The sequence below is a fragment of the Bos taurus genome, chromosome 8, assembly GCF_002263795.3.
Source record: "Bos taurus isolate L1 Dominette 01449 registration number 42190680 breed Hereford chromosome 8, ARS-UCD2.0, whole genome shotgun sequence".
Classification (NCBI taxonomy): domain Eukaryota; kingdom Metazoa; phylum Chordata; class Mammalia; order Artiodactyla; family Bovidae; genus Bos; species Bos taurus.
Genome location: NC_037335.1, coordinates 75,018,403 through 75,033,153, shown reverse-complemented (window position 1 = coordinate 75,033,153; position 14,751 = coordinate 75,018,403). Strand labels below are relative to the sequence as shown.

General features: G+C 46.5%; 1 protein-coding gene across 2 annotated transcripts; it reads left to right on the top strand.

The window, feature by feature from the left end:
* Positions 1–23: 23 nt before the first annotated feature.
* BAG1 (BAG cochaperone 1) lies at positions 24–12,995 on the top strand. 2 transcript variants are annotated; one of them, XM_005210348.5, is made up of 8 exons: positions 24–118; positions 501–765; positions 2,638–2,766; positions 4,255–4,337; positions 5,850–5,963; positions 8,742–8,849; positions 10,164–10,226; positions 10,754–12,995. In XM_005210348.5, the coding sequence occupies exons 2-8, from the start codon at positions 639–641 to the stop codon at positions 10,841–10,843; spliced, it is 714 nt and encodes a 237-aa protein (XP_005210405.1). In that variant the 5' UTR covers positions 24–118; positions 501–638; the 3' UTR covers positions 10,844–12,995.
* Positions 12,996–14,751: the final 1,756 nt, after the last annotated feature.

Here is a 14,751-nt window from a genome sequence, read left to right as displayed (position 1 = left end):
TCCGACTTGACTTCCGGCCCCCCATGCGCAAGCGCAATGTGCCTATTGGCGTTTCCCGATCCTTTTACCGGATTTTCAGCCTGATCTTCCGGGGAAGGGGAGCTCCGGGAAGTTGGAGGTGAGGGACCGAGAGTCAGCAGGGGGCGTGGCCCCGGTGGCGGGTGTGGGCGTGGCCCCAGATAAGCCAGGCGGGGCCTCGGCTGAGTGGGTGGGGTAGGGGGCGGCTTCAGAGGAATAGAGCCCGGCTGCAGCCGGGCTGCTCCGAGGGGCGGGGCCGGTAGGCCCGGGAGGGGCGGGGAAGTAGCCGAACTGGGGTGGAGGGCCCCTAGCTAGCTACCATAGCTGGGCGGGCGACAAGCGCGGGTCTGGCGGAGCGCGGGGGCGCGCGAAGACCGCGAGGCGACCGGGAGCGGCTGGGTCCCCGGCGGCGCGCGCCTCGGCCGGGCCGGGAGCCGCGCCAGTCGGTGCCCCCAGCCGAGCGCGGTCCGCCTCCCTCCCAGAAATCTGCCGTCCGGAGCGTGACCAGAGGGCATGCCGGATCCACCAGAGGCGCCGCCGCCTGCGCTCGCAGGCCGCGGGTGAAAAAGAAAGCACAGCCTCGCTCGGCCCGGAGCGAAGAGGTGTGCCGGAGCGAAGAGATGTCCCGGAGCGAAGAGGTGGCCCCGAGCGAAGAGGTGGTCCCGAGCGAAGAGGTGGCCCTGAGCGAAGAGGTGGCCCAGAGCGAGGAAATGGCGGCAGCCGGGCTCAGCGTGACCGTCACCCACAGTGAGCGCGGGCTGCCGGGTGGGCTCCGTGCTGGGCCACGAAAGTCCGGCGGGGTCTCTGGGTTTGGTCGCCTGCCCTCCCGAAGTGTGTGCCCATGTATTTGGAGTCCAGAAGCGTGGGATCTTGTTTGTGTTCGTGGGACCGGCTTTTTCTTTTTTTTTACTGGTCTCCTGTCAGCACACCTTTCCACGTGGCAGGTGTATTTTGTCTCAGGCCATTTATTAGGTCCTTGATGCTTCACGTCGTGGTTTGGTTGTATGTATTAGGGTGTGCCTGCACAGTTGTGGGCCGTTGTGCCTGGCTTGTATTTGGCCATGTTGTCTATGACTGCTGTGTATCTGGACACCTACTTGTGTGCAGGAGTCAAAACTCATGTGTGCTGTTTGAGTGAGGCGTGGGTTCAAGTGTACACTGTGGGCACCCTTGGAGTCTGTCTACTGTTGGAGTTGACACAGAACTAGGCAAAGACTGTTCTCCCGGGAGCTGAGTCCATAAGGTTTCCTCAGGACCAACTAGGGGAGACCCCAGGGCCTCAATAATCTGGAGACCAGGATTCTGCAGGTTTGGGTGACCTTGGGATGTCTCCTTTCTAGGCAGCTGGTTTCTTCTATGCGAAATAGAGTTGGTAACACCTGTCCCGCTGACTTCATGGCTGTTGAGTAGGCTTAAGGCTTGGCGTGATGCACTGGACACAGGCTATGCCCTTGCTGTCCACATATCCAGAAAAGAATTGGCACCTCTGCTCCAAAAAGAAATTTCTGCTGTTTGAGTTTTTTCACTCATTTGTTTATTTATTGGCCACACTGGGTCTTCGTTGCTTTGCTCGGGCTTTTTCTAGTTGCAGCGTGCAGGGGCTACTCTTGAGATGTTGGGGCTTCTCACTGGGGTGGCTCTAGGCATGCGGGCCTCAGTAGTTGCAGCATACAGGCTCAGTAGTTGTGGCACATGGGCTTAGTTGCTCCACGGCATGTGGAATCATCCAGGACCAGGGATTGAACCTGTGTCCCCTGCCTTGCAGGCAGATTCTTATTCACAGCACCACGAGGGAAGTCCCTCATTTATTTTCTGGGCACCAACCATATGTGTCCAGGTGTGCCCAGTGGGAGAGACCTGGAAGAAAAGCAGTTGCTTGCCCATTATAGCAAAGGAGATAGAAACAGTTCCTCGCTCAGTACAACACAGAGGAGAGGACAGTCAGGCTAGAGGAGGCAGATGGCTTGTAAAGAAAAGCACAGAATTTGAAATAGATCTGAGGTTAAGTTCTGATTGTAGAGATGGGTCTCACTAGGCAAGTCTTGACTGATCTCACGTTTTGCTTATCTGTGAAATGGGGAATAATAGGTAATACCAGCTTCATGGGTACTTCATGGGGTTGTTCTGAGGATTAATTAAGATTATGCATAAAATAAGCCTGCTGCTGCTGCTGCTAAATCCTTTCAGTCATGTCTGACTCTGTGTGACCCCATAGACAGCAGCTCACCAGGCTCCTCTGTCCCTGAGAGTCTCCAGGCAAGAATACCGGAGTGGGTTGCCATTCCCTTCTCCAGTGCATACATGCGCGCTAAGTTGCTTCAGTTGTGTCCGACTCTGTGCGACCCTGTGGACAGCAGCCCACTAGGCTCCTCCGTCCACAAGATTCTCTAGGCAAGAATACTGGAGTGGGTTGCCATTTCCTTCTCCAAAATAAGTCTAGTCAGCCCCTTACACATGTTAAATGCTTAAAATGTTAGCTGATATCACTGATATTGTTAGTTCCTGTAACAATTCACAAGGAAACAAAAATCCTTGAGCAGGTCTTAAAGGCTGGGAAAATGAAGTGTCAGCCTCTGTTTATTGGTTTGTGTTTTCTTCAACACTTTTCTCTATCCCCAGGCAATGAAAAGCATGATCTTCAAGTTACCCCACAAGAAGGCAATAGTGAGCCAATTGTCCAAGACCTGGCCCAAGTTGTTGAAGAGGCTACAGGGGTTCCGCTGTCTTTTCAGAAACTCATATTTAAGGGTAAGGCTTTCTCTTCCAGCTCTGAGCCTATTTAAAACTATTTAAGCTTTAAGAGTTGACTCATCTGAAAAGACTCTGATGCTGGGAGGGATTGGGGGCAGGAGGAGAAGGGGACGACAGAGGATGAGATGGCTGGATGGCATCATCGACTTGATGGATGTGATTTTGAATGAACTCCGGGAGATGGTGATGGACAGGGAGGCCTGGTGTGCTGCAATTCATGGGGTCGCAAAGAGTCGGACACGACTGAGCGACTGAACTGAACTGAAATGAACAGTAAGGTTAGGTTTTCAATCTAGGACAGTTCTTATTTGCTTGTTAATTCCGTCATTCCTTCAACAAATATTTGTTGAGTACCTACTATGTAGTGGACACTTGCAAACACAGGCACAGGTATTAGAGTTGAAGTCACATGAGGGTGGCAGAAACCTTACCATTTTTGATGATGCACATGGGCAGTCTTCCCTGGCTAAGTTAGATCCTCTTCCCAGTGTATGTTCTTGTAGCACTCCCTCCACCTCTGCATAGCTTGTATTGAAACTACTATTAAATAATTGTTTCCATAGTCACCAAACATCTGTTTTCTCTGGTACAATACAGACTCCATGAGGACAGAGATACTTCTATGTTTTCAGGGCTTGGTCTAGTTCTGACACAGGGAAGGTACTGAACAGACTAAAGGACCTGGATGTAGCAGGCCCAGTGGAATATGGTGATTTCTGCCAGGACACACCTTCTCCCATCCCCATTCTCTGGTTTTCTCATTCCCATGGGAACCCATTATTTTGTATCTGATGAAGCTAAGTTCACCCCATTTGGTGCCAATCATAAAGAATTTAGTGATGGGAAGCATTTACTTTTACACTTCATATTGTAACTCCTTGTCTTTTCTTTTTAAAAACATTTCATTTTACAATTATAAAGGCAATAGAAATTCATGTTTCTAAATAGAGGAAAACACAAAAAAGAAAATGTTCTCCTGGATAAAACCCCTCATAACAATTCAGTATATTTCTGTCCAGCCTTTGTTTGTTTGTCCTGGCATCCTGAAGTGTGGGTTCTCATTTGTGGCTTTTTTTTTGTTTCTGTAGTGGATAAAACTAGGATCATTTCTTGTGATCTTCTTATAACACTTGGTCATCAACACATATTGTGGCATTGAAGTTTCCTGAAAAATGAGCTTTAGTGCCTACAAAGTCTTCTGTTTTTATGATGTATAGTAATCAGTCCCCTATTCCTGAGTTATTGACTTTCCAGTTTCTCACTGTTATGAATAATAATAACTGTGTAACAGTTATTTAGGCACATGTCCAGTTATTTGTTAGGATCAATATCTGAAGTGAAGTTATTGGGTCAAGAAACCTTCTAAAAATGTTATACCAACTCATCCTCTTCTCAATAGTGAACACACTATTTCCTATACCCTTGCTGAAATCTATTTTCACTGTTGTACAAGTTACCTTTGACATAACTGTCTTCTTTTTTCAGGAAAATCTCTGAAGGAAATGGAGATGCCATTGTCAGCACTTGGAATACAAAATGGTTGCCGGGTTATGTTAATTGGGAAGAAGGTAGATTGCTTTTTCTATCAGAAATACCTCAGAGCCAAATGACTAAGGTGTTATACATGAGTGTCCATTTAGAAGGCCAAATTGGGGGCTCGGGTTTGGCACTGGTGAAGTAGGGCTTGCCACACAAATGTCGTTGCTATTTGTTTAGTGAAGTTACCAGTTTTATTGTTCTCATATCCTTCATCTTCTGTTCTTTAGGGTTTTCACCCTGGGAATTAGGAGTGGTTGTATTGCCTCAATTATGTGGGTTTTGTGCTGCTGGTGGGATTTCAGTCTGGATAAAATGGTGTCTGAAGCAGTCGCTACTCACTTGGAGAGGAATTTGCAAGAGACTGTCAAACCTGTAAATTTTAAAAATAAGTAACTCTACAAATTTCAGGAACCTCTCTTCCTTTAACCATTCTTTTTGCTAAAATCTCCCGTGAGGTTAAACACTCTGGCTGGAAAGAAAGGTTCAGACTAGAAGTGAGGGAGAAAAAGAGTCAGTTGGTGACAAAAAGGGTTGAGGACAGTAGACCCTAGGGCCAGCCATGCATTGTGACACAGTGGAGTTGTTGGTCAAATGAAGTTCCCTTACTTTAAGCTGGGTGTGGCTGATTTAAGAGTGGAAAGAGGGCAGAGGTTAGCAAGGTGGAGGTAAGGAAAGTCTAGTGCAGACTTGGAACTGCCAGGAGACTGGCACTCAGGATCTGGCCACCAAGGGAGATGGTGGGAACAATGGGAGACAGTGTAAAAGCAGAAAGCTGCTAGCTACCAATGAAGTTGAGAGAAGGGGAAATAGTCTAGATTTCTTGCTCAAGGGTCAGGAAGAACGGTGATGGAATAATGAGCACAACCCAAGGGTTGAGTTTGAAGAAACTTTAGGACCCTCAGCTGGAGTTGTCCTGGGGTGTGAGAAGCCAAATCACATTCAGGTCTCAGCTTTACCTCTTTGGGCTGTGTGACCTTAGGTTACTTTACAGTTACCTCAATTTCATCATTGGATTGTGGTAAGGCTTAAATAATAATACAGGTAGAGTGCTTAGGATGGTGCCTGGCATAGAGGGGATGCTCAGTGAAAGTATGCATCATTACATGGTCATACTGAATGAGAGAGCTCAGGAATTCCATTAAGGAAAGGATAAAATTCTGCCTGTCTCACCTTTCTGGACTCCTCACATGCTAGGCGTTCACTATAATTAGTTAACACTCTGGGCTTCAGTCTGGAGTCAGTTGGTGGTCAGCCCCAGGCTAAGGTCAGATCTGGCTCATGGATCAGCTTTGTTCTCTGAACCCAAGCCGTCTGGCTATCTCACCAGAACTTGTACCTGGTACCTTCTCTCTATCTTGTCTAGTGTCTTTGTAGATAGAAAACCTTAGTGTATAACCCTCCAGCTTGCTTTCCAAGAAGCAGCAAGTTTAAGATGATGTTTTCCTAGGGGAGTAGTTTGACCGCTTGTGGTCAGACTTTTTTATCTGACAGAGCTACTATTTTTGGTGATTATTGACTTCCTTTTATTCTTAACATTTTAGAACAGTCCGGAGGAAGAAGCTGAACTAAAGAAGCTGAAAGATTTGGAGAAATCTGTGGAGAAGATAGCTGACCAGCTGGAAGAACTGAATAAAGACCTTGCTGGAATCCAGCAGGTAACTCTCCTGGTAGACTTGACTTTCTGCCTTCTCTAAGAATTCTCTAGAGACACAAATGTGTGGTTATGAGGGCAAACTTTGTTTTCAGCCCCTGCTGGGTTCAGACCCTGACTCTTCCCATTCTGTAACTGGGCAAGTTTGCCTTTGTCTCAAGTTCTGTAAAAAAGGGAGTGATGATGGTAACTCCCTCTTGGGCTGTTGTGAGGATTCAATTACATAGTTTGAGGTTGACACATTCTAAGTGCTTTGTAAGCCCATCATTGTTATTTACAAACCCCAGCCAGCATCCATTTGTGTTCCTGTGAGAATACCTGTCATGCTAGGATCATGTGTTGTCTTAAATAGAATAAATAGTTTCTCTCAGTCTAGTCAGTTATAATGTATTTGGCAAGGCAAAGAACACTGATTCATAGAATGTCCAAGTTGAGCATGATATTGGCGAGGGGTCATCCTATTCAATTCCTTGTAGTACTAGAGGTGGAGGACCGAAACCAAATTAGAATTAGTTATGGCCTCAAACCACGTATTTATTTTTGATCTCTTCATTTTATAACATTAATGGATGTATGATTGTGTTTTAATTACTAAAGTACTGCATACTGATTGTACACAATTTTTAAGAAGATGTGTGGGCACCAATATGAAAAATAATAATTACCTTTAAGACCCCCAGCTCAAAAGATAACCATTACTAAAACCTGGAATCTGTTTTTTTATCTTAAAAAATCAGTATAATGTTAGGTATACTTTGTAAATAGTTCTTTCTTTGGTTTAAGGAATTGAACACTTTCCCATGTCATTTAAAATGATCATACTTAGTATACCTGAAACTTACACAGTATTGTAAATCAACTATACTTCAATAAAGAAAAAATGTCTGGGGAGGGAGGAGGGAGGAGGGTTCAGGATGGGGAACACATGTATACCTGCGGTGGATTCATTTTGATATTTGGCAAAACTAATACAATTATGTAAAGTTTAAAAATAAAATAAAATTAAAAAATAAAAATAAAAAAATAAATTAAAAAAAAAGAAAAAATGTCTTGATTGAAAAAAAAAAAAAGATCATCCTTTTCAAATCTCGTATAATATTGCATCACATGAGTGTATCATGGTTTACCTAACCAATTCTTTATTATTTATCACCTAATGTTATTTAACATTATGCATAATGCTTCTTTGAATGTCCTTGGGCTTAAATCTTTTTTGGCCATTTCTCATTTTTTGGTCGAGTAAATTCTTTCAGTTGGAATCGGTAGCTTATTTCATTACTTGTGAAATCTGCATCTGTAGCTTTTGACTTTGATAAAAACATCCTCAGAGATCCCTGCTATCCATCTGCTGTCACCAGCTAACTGATCATTAGGCCAAGTAACGTGAATAAACAGATAATTTAATAAAAACAATTAAGTAAGTGCTGCCATTTGTTAGCAATATGTCTGTGTCAGGACTCGTATTAAAGGTCTTGTATTTCCCTTTATCCTCATGGTAACCCTCTGGGATGTGTGTGTCATGGTCTCCATTTTATTTTATTTTTTTTGTTTTTTTCTTTTTGCCTTTGTTTATTTAGCTGCTTGTTTATTTGGGTCTTAGTTGCCTATGCAGGATCCTCATTATATCATGTGGGGTCTATCACTGGGGCGCATGGACTCTCTAATTGGAGTGCAAAGGCTCAGTAGTTACAGCACATGGGCTTCGTTGCCCAGCGGCATGTGGGATCTTAGTTCCCTGACCAGGAATTGAATCCTCGTCCCCTGCATTGCAAGGCGGATTCTTTTTTATATATATATACATTTTTATTTATTTACTTATTTTTTTCTGTGCTGGGTCTTCATTGCTGTGTGGGCTTTTCCCTTGTTGGGTGAGTGGAGGCGGCTCTCTGGTTGCAGTACTCGGGCTTCTCATTGCAATGGCTTCTCTTGTTGCAGAGCACAGACTCTAGGGAGCGCAGGCTTCAGTAGTGTGGCACGTGGGCTCAGTAGTTGTGGTTCCCGAGCTCTGGAACACAGTCTCAATAGTTGTGGCATGTGGGCTTCGTTGCTGCCTGGCATGTGGGATCTTCTGGGATCAGGGATCAAACCTGTGTCTGCTGCATTGGCAGGTGGATTCTTTACCACTGAGCCAGTAGGGAAGCCCAAGGTGGATTCTTTTTTTTTTTTTTCCCTCCGCAAGGCAGATTCTTAACCATTGGACTGCCAGGGAAGTCTTCCATTGTATTATTTCATTTATTTAATTTGGCCAGCCTGCTCAGCATGTGGGATCTTATTCCCCAATGGGGAATGGAACCCGTGCCCCCTGCACAGAAGCACAGAATCTTAACTACTGGACTGCCAAGGAAATGCCTTGATCTCCATTTTAAAAATGAGGACAGCAAGGTACAGATAGGTTAAGGAACTTGCTTAAGCTCACCAGCCAGTACACAGCAGTCAGAATTGAAGCCCAGGCCTATCAAACTCTAAACCCTGTGCTGTTAATATCTGCCTCTTATATGCAGGTATTCACTGGTGACTGAGGGCTTCAGCAGAGCCAGGCCTCTGGAAGCATTTGTGGCCTCAGTAGGCCACATGAGATAGAGGGGCCTGCAGCCTATTACAGTGCTTGAGGAGGCCCAGGGCTGGCTTTTCTGTTTTTCCAGGAGGTGGAGTTGTGGGCCTGCGATTTGGCCCAGCCTATTGGGGAACGTGGACTCAGGGTGTGGCTGCTTCATCAGTGCCTGGCTTGGAGTTTTTGTCAGCCTCAAAGAAACACTTGGAATAATGCATCATTCCTCCACAGGGTTTTCTGGCCAAGGATTTGCAAGCTGAAGCTCTCTGCAAACTCGATAGGAGAGTAAAAGCTACAATTGAGCAGTTTATGAAGATCTTGGAGGAGATTGACACACTAGTAAGTAAATACTCAGCTGAGAAGGACTAGTTTCCTTTGATGGCTTTTCAGTCAGTTTCACTTTCTCAGTATCACACTCATTGCCTGAGGATACTGGGCACCTATTGAGCAGTGTACCAGACACTGCTAGGTCTTTGGTGAATATGCAGAAAGATAAGACAGTTCCTGACTTCCCCTATCTCACCAACATGGGGTTTTTGTCATTTTTATATGTACTAGTGGCATCTAAGGGGGCTTCCCAGGCGGCGCAGAGGTAAAGAATCTGCCTGCCAATGCAGGAGACAAGTTTTCTATTCCTGGGTTGGGAAGATACCCTGGAATAGGAAATGCCAAGCCATGCCAGTATTCTTACCTGGAAAATCCCATGGACTGAGGAGCCTGGGGTTGCACACAAAGAGTCGGGCATGACTGAGCACACACATACAGTAGCATCTAATCCTCACAAAGCAGGGACCTAAGTGATACATGGTCTCGTGGTCAGAGACATACAGGGTGTCACTTTCCTGACACTCTTGTATCTGACATTCCACTGGGCCCATTACCCGTACAGAAGGCAGTCAGACCCAGCTCTTGGGAGGCTGTTAGGAATCACTGATGCCATGTTCCCTTTGAGAGATAATATCTCTCCCCTGATACCTCATTCTTAGGGTGAACTATTCTGCTTGGGATTCTTGAGGGGAGGTGGTATGCTGCTGCTGCTGCTACTAAGTCACTTCAGTCGTGTCCGACTCCGTGTGATCCCACAGACGGCAGCCACCAGGCTCCCCCGTCCCTGGGATTCTCCAGGCAACAACACTGGAGTGGGTTGCCATTTCCTTCTCCAATGCATGAAAGTGAAAAGTGAAAGGGAAGTCGCTCAGTCATGTCCGACTCTTAGCAACCCCATGGACTGCAGCCTACCAGGCTCCTCCATCCATGGGATTTTCCAGGCAAAGTACTGGAGTCGGGTGCCATTGCCTTCCCCGGGGAGGTGGTATAGGGGGTGGTAAAGAAGGGCAGAAAGGCACTATGCTTTTCATGTCACAGTGAGTGTGTGGCCCGGCCAGGACACTATCCGTGCACAGAAAACGATGAAAGGACAAAGCCCATGCTATAGGTCTACAGTCCAGGCCTCGAGAGCTAAGGAGTGCTTATGGAGCTAGAGCCATGGAAGGGGATGTGTAGGTCAGAGATCCAGGGAAGTGACTCCTGAAAATGCCTGTCATCCACATTGGTGACCTGTGGCCAGCTTGGTGTGCTATGGGTGTTTCTGACGTGTTCCTATGTCATTTTCACTTACTCGGATTATTTATATGTCAACTTATTCTTCCATAGATTCTGCCAGAAAATTTCAAAGACAGTAGAATGAAAAGGAAGGGTTTGGTGAAAAGGATTCAGGTGAGTTGTGTGGTAGGGCATCACAAAGTGTCATGCATCAGTGCATGTATCTCCTCAAAGTAGCGTAGAGTACATGTGTGGTGGGGGCTCTCTTTAGCTGTTACTTCTCAGTATGAACCCAGAACGCAAGAGCTCCTTTCATGTCCCTGTAATTGAATTTGGATTAAACTGATCGGGAAAGAAGTTTGCTGGGGAGCAGACAGGGCTGACACGTTATGCAGTTCTAGGAGGTGCCATTCCTATGGACAGGGCCCCCATTCCTGTGGACAGGGCCCCCTGAAATCACGCCATTTCAGTGGCAGGGCTTCCTCTCCTCAGCGCTCTTTGGAGGTTGTTAACTGAGAGCACTGTCACTTCCCTCTCCTGAGTCTGGGGCCTGGACTATCTCCATCCCCACACACCCATTTAGCCTGAGTCAGTCACCCAGGGGTTCCCTAGAGTGGCTTGGCAAAGAACCTCTTGTGGCTAAGGTTGGCATGGGTTGGCTGGCCTCCAGTGGCCCTCACTACTCTGCATTTATCTTTTAGGCCTTCCTAGCCGAGTGTGACACAGTGGAACAGAACATCTGCCAGGAGACAGAGCGACTGCAGTCCACAAACTTGGCCCTTGCTGACTGAGGTGAGGCGGAGAAGGCCGTGCTGCACTGAAGAACAGCCCCACCAGCCCTGCCATCTCTGGAACAGAAGTTACCTGCCTTCCCCAGCGCTGCTGGGAGCAATTGGCCCGTTGCCTTTTCCTTCTCTTACAACCCACTCTCAATGAACAAGTGTCATCCATACAATCTTTAGCCTCCTATCAGCTTCTCGTTCTGTCTCTGTGGATCTGTGCTGTCCAGCAGCCCACCTTGTCTGGAGAGTGCCCCCATGACCAAGTCTTCCCAGCTGCTTGGACCTTTGGGTGCTTTCTTTGGGCTGGTGAGAGCTCTTATGTATCCTGAGGTAGTTCTGAGTTTATTGGCCATTTTGGTCTTCAGATCCAAGAGGCCTTTTTGTTCTTATGATCCCATAAACCTGTCTGTGTAAACCAGAATCACCAGGAGTCCGTGTCTGGTGAGGAAAATCAGGAATGGGTCAAAACAGTAGCCCGAGTGTCTCTCATGTGATCTCTGAAACAGCTGGCTGGTTGTGGGTTCATGACCCTGTCCTCAGCTCCCAATGACCCTGATCAGCCATAGGTCGTGAGATCTCTGGTTCATTCCTGGAGTGGGGCCTGTGGTTGATATATGGACTGCCTTGCTCCCAAGCAAATCTCTAGAAGGTTAGAACCCAGAGTTGACTAAGTCTCTGCTTGCAACCAGGTCAGAACCCTGGCTTACGAGGGGCAGTGAGGGGGCCAGAGTGAATTCAGCAGGCAGGTAGCGAGGGCAACCATAAACCTCTCAGGAGTTCCTTCAAAGGCATTGTTAGGAGCCATCCCCTTCTGAGATCTACATTTTCTTCAAGTTACTTTGAGGTTGTTTCTGTCTGTTTTGTGGTCCTTTCCCCCTTCATTTGTTATTTAAAAAATAAAGCAGTTTATATACACATCAGCAAGCAAAAGAGTGTTAAAACTTTTTTTTTATTTGAATTTGCCATACAGCATGTGGGATCTTAGTTCCTGACCAGGGATCTAAGCCATGCTCCTGCATGGACTTGTAACCACTGGTCCACCAGGGAAATCCCAGAAGAGTGTTTAAACTTTTTTTTGTTGATGAAGTATGAGAAACAGAAGCCTTCTGAGGTTCTAGTCTAGAAGTTTAGAGGTGGTCTGTGTACTTCAGTGGCCTCTTAAATGGGTCAGCTGATGTTACCCCCATTTTTTTCACACAGTGCCCAGGGGAAAAACTCCTAAAGGCCACTCTGAGGCCAGTCTTAGTCTGGCAGAGAGGGAGTCGGTGAAACCCTAGGAATTTAGGGCTGTGTGGGTGGGGCCTAGGACAAAGTGGTGGCAAGTGGACGAGGCTCAGGGGGTCCCATTGGCCCACCCCCAACTTTAATCAGAGTCATTCAGTATTTACCTGTTTATATGTAGTAGCTGTGTGGTCTTGGGCCACAGCAAGTTCCTATGTGCCAGATACCATTCTGAGTTCTTCAGGTGTGTTAGTCATTTAATCCTCACACAGTCCAGGAGGTAGACAGATACTCTGTTTTAGAGATGAACTTAGGTGATTTGCTCAGGATCATAGAGTAAGTGAAAAGCCAGGACACAAACTAGGTGGCTCGATTCCAAGCCAGTGTTCCTAATCTCTACTGATTTTTGTCCCAGCTGACATGGGGTTGCTCACACCTTCTCATTTTCTCTTCTCGTTCTATTTATCTCCTGTGTTGGTCTGTGTACTTCCTCTCTGGCCCTCTCCATTCTCCGTAAGAGCAGTTGAGTGATCATGATCATGATCTCGTCATGTCAGTCCTGTGCCTAAAAATCTCAGTGACCCCCATTCTCTTAGGATAAAGGCCAAGGTCCTTGCCCTTTTCATCTTGCTCCACTCTCCTGTTTATTCTGTGCCATCAGCCACTCTGGGCCAGTTCAGGTCCTCAGGTGCTCTGAGCCCTCTCGCCCTGGGGTCTTCGCACGCGCTCTTCTTCTGCTTGGACATTTCCCCACCATCCTTACCCTACCCCTGCCGCCATCCTAGGCGACTGCTGTTCATCCTTCAGAATGTAAATCTCTTCCATAGAAAAACCTCACCTACTGATGTCCCTGATAGTCAGTCTGAGAATGTCAATCCCCCAGGTGATGTCCTCTCACAGCTTGTGACTATTTTTATGATAAACAGCATTTATCATGGTCTATGATGATTTATTTGTGGGATTATTTGATTAATATTTGCCTTTTAACGCTAGTTCTTTGGATTAAGGAACTTCTTTGCTTTGTTAACAGTGTATTTCAGGCACTTTGTTAGGCTTATATTAGGTGCTCAATAAATATTTGGAGACTGAATGAATGTTGACCACACATATTAATAGTGAAATTTTCACTGCTGCACTCGCCCACTGAGGCTCCGTCAGCACAGGGATTTACAGCATCCGATAGCCCTTGTGTTCTTTGAGGATGAGCTGCCCAGCAGACATGCAGGGTAGTGACATGGCCCGCTCACATAGAGCTGCACATCTGCAGGGCATCTCTGCCCAGGGAGAGTACTTGTCAGTTGCCCATTTCCGCAGGACATGATCAGTCCTGCTGTAGGGAAACAGATGGTGCTCTGTGATCCCACGGACATTGTTCAGCCTCACAGAGTTGGAAGGATTTTCCCATACATTGTTCTGTCAGTTATTTCTTCTTATCCTTTAAGGCACAGCTTAAAGGCTACTCCCTGTGAGAAGCCCTTTATCTGGTAGTCAGGACTCTTTTAGTTGAAAACTGTTGTTTAGTCACTCAGTCATGTCCAACTCTTTGTGACCCCATGGACTATACAGTCCATGGAATTCTCAAGGCCAGAATACTAGAGTGAGTAGTCTTTCCCTTCTCCAGCAGATCTTCCCAACTCAGGAATCGAACCAGGGTCTCCTGCATTGCAGGCGGGTTCTTTACCAACTGAGCTATCAGGGAATACTGAAGTGGATTGCCATTTCCTTCTCCAGGGGAACTTCCCGACCCAGGGATCGAACCTGGGTCTCTGGCATTGTCAGGTGGATTCTTGACTGAGCCCATAGGGAAGCCGTAGTGGAAAATACCAGAAACCTATTCCAAAGAGATTGTCGAAATAGAAAATTTGTTGGTAGGATGTTATCTCATGTAACTTTGGAAAATTCAAGGGCAGTTGGACTTCAGGAATACAAATGCTGCCTGAAATCCCTGTCTGTCTCTCTCTGCACGTCAGCATCATTCACTCAGTCCTGCTTTTCCCACAAAGTAGGAAACGTGGCTGCCAGCAGTCCCCACTTGGCGTATTTTACAACTTCGCTACCAGAGAGGAACTGCCTCTGTTCCCTGATTTCTGACTTAAAAAATCTGGAGAAGAATCTTCTGGCCAGTGAGCAGTGGCCAGGGCAGCAGGGTCACATGCTGCAAACAGGCCTTTAGGAGTCCACACTTAGGTTGCAGGGTTGTTCCCAGAGACAGGCCCACAGTTTCCACACCTGTAAAGCGGGGAAGTTAGGTCTTTCTGTGTGGTGTCCTGGCACATTGCTTAACCTTTGTGATTCCTCATCCTGTGAGTGGAAACCTGAGGGAGGAGAGGGTCACTAGGGAGAAGCTTGGCTGAGATCCATCACCTGGGTGTAAGAGGGGCTTCCCACTTAGGGTAGAGACTTACATGTCATGTAGGGTAGAGACTTACAGTATCTACTGTCTTCCTACACTGAGGGAACTAATTTTCAGCTTAGCACATGGCCAACCAGAGAAAATAGTATTTCCCAGTCTTTTTTGCACTAGTATGGCCAAGAGGGTACATTTTACCCAGTGGGTTGTAGACAGTGTGTGCATCTTTTTCTTTTCTTAATAATCTTTTGGCTGCACCACTTGACACAAGGGATCTTGTTTTGCCAACCAGGGGTCAAACCCTCTCTGTCTGCTTTGGAAATGTGGAGTCTTAACCACTGGACCA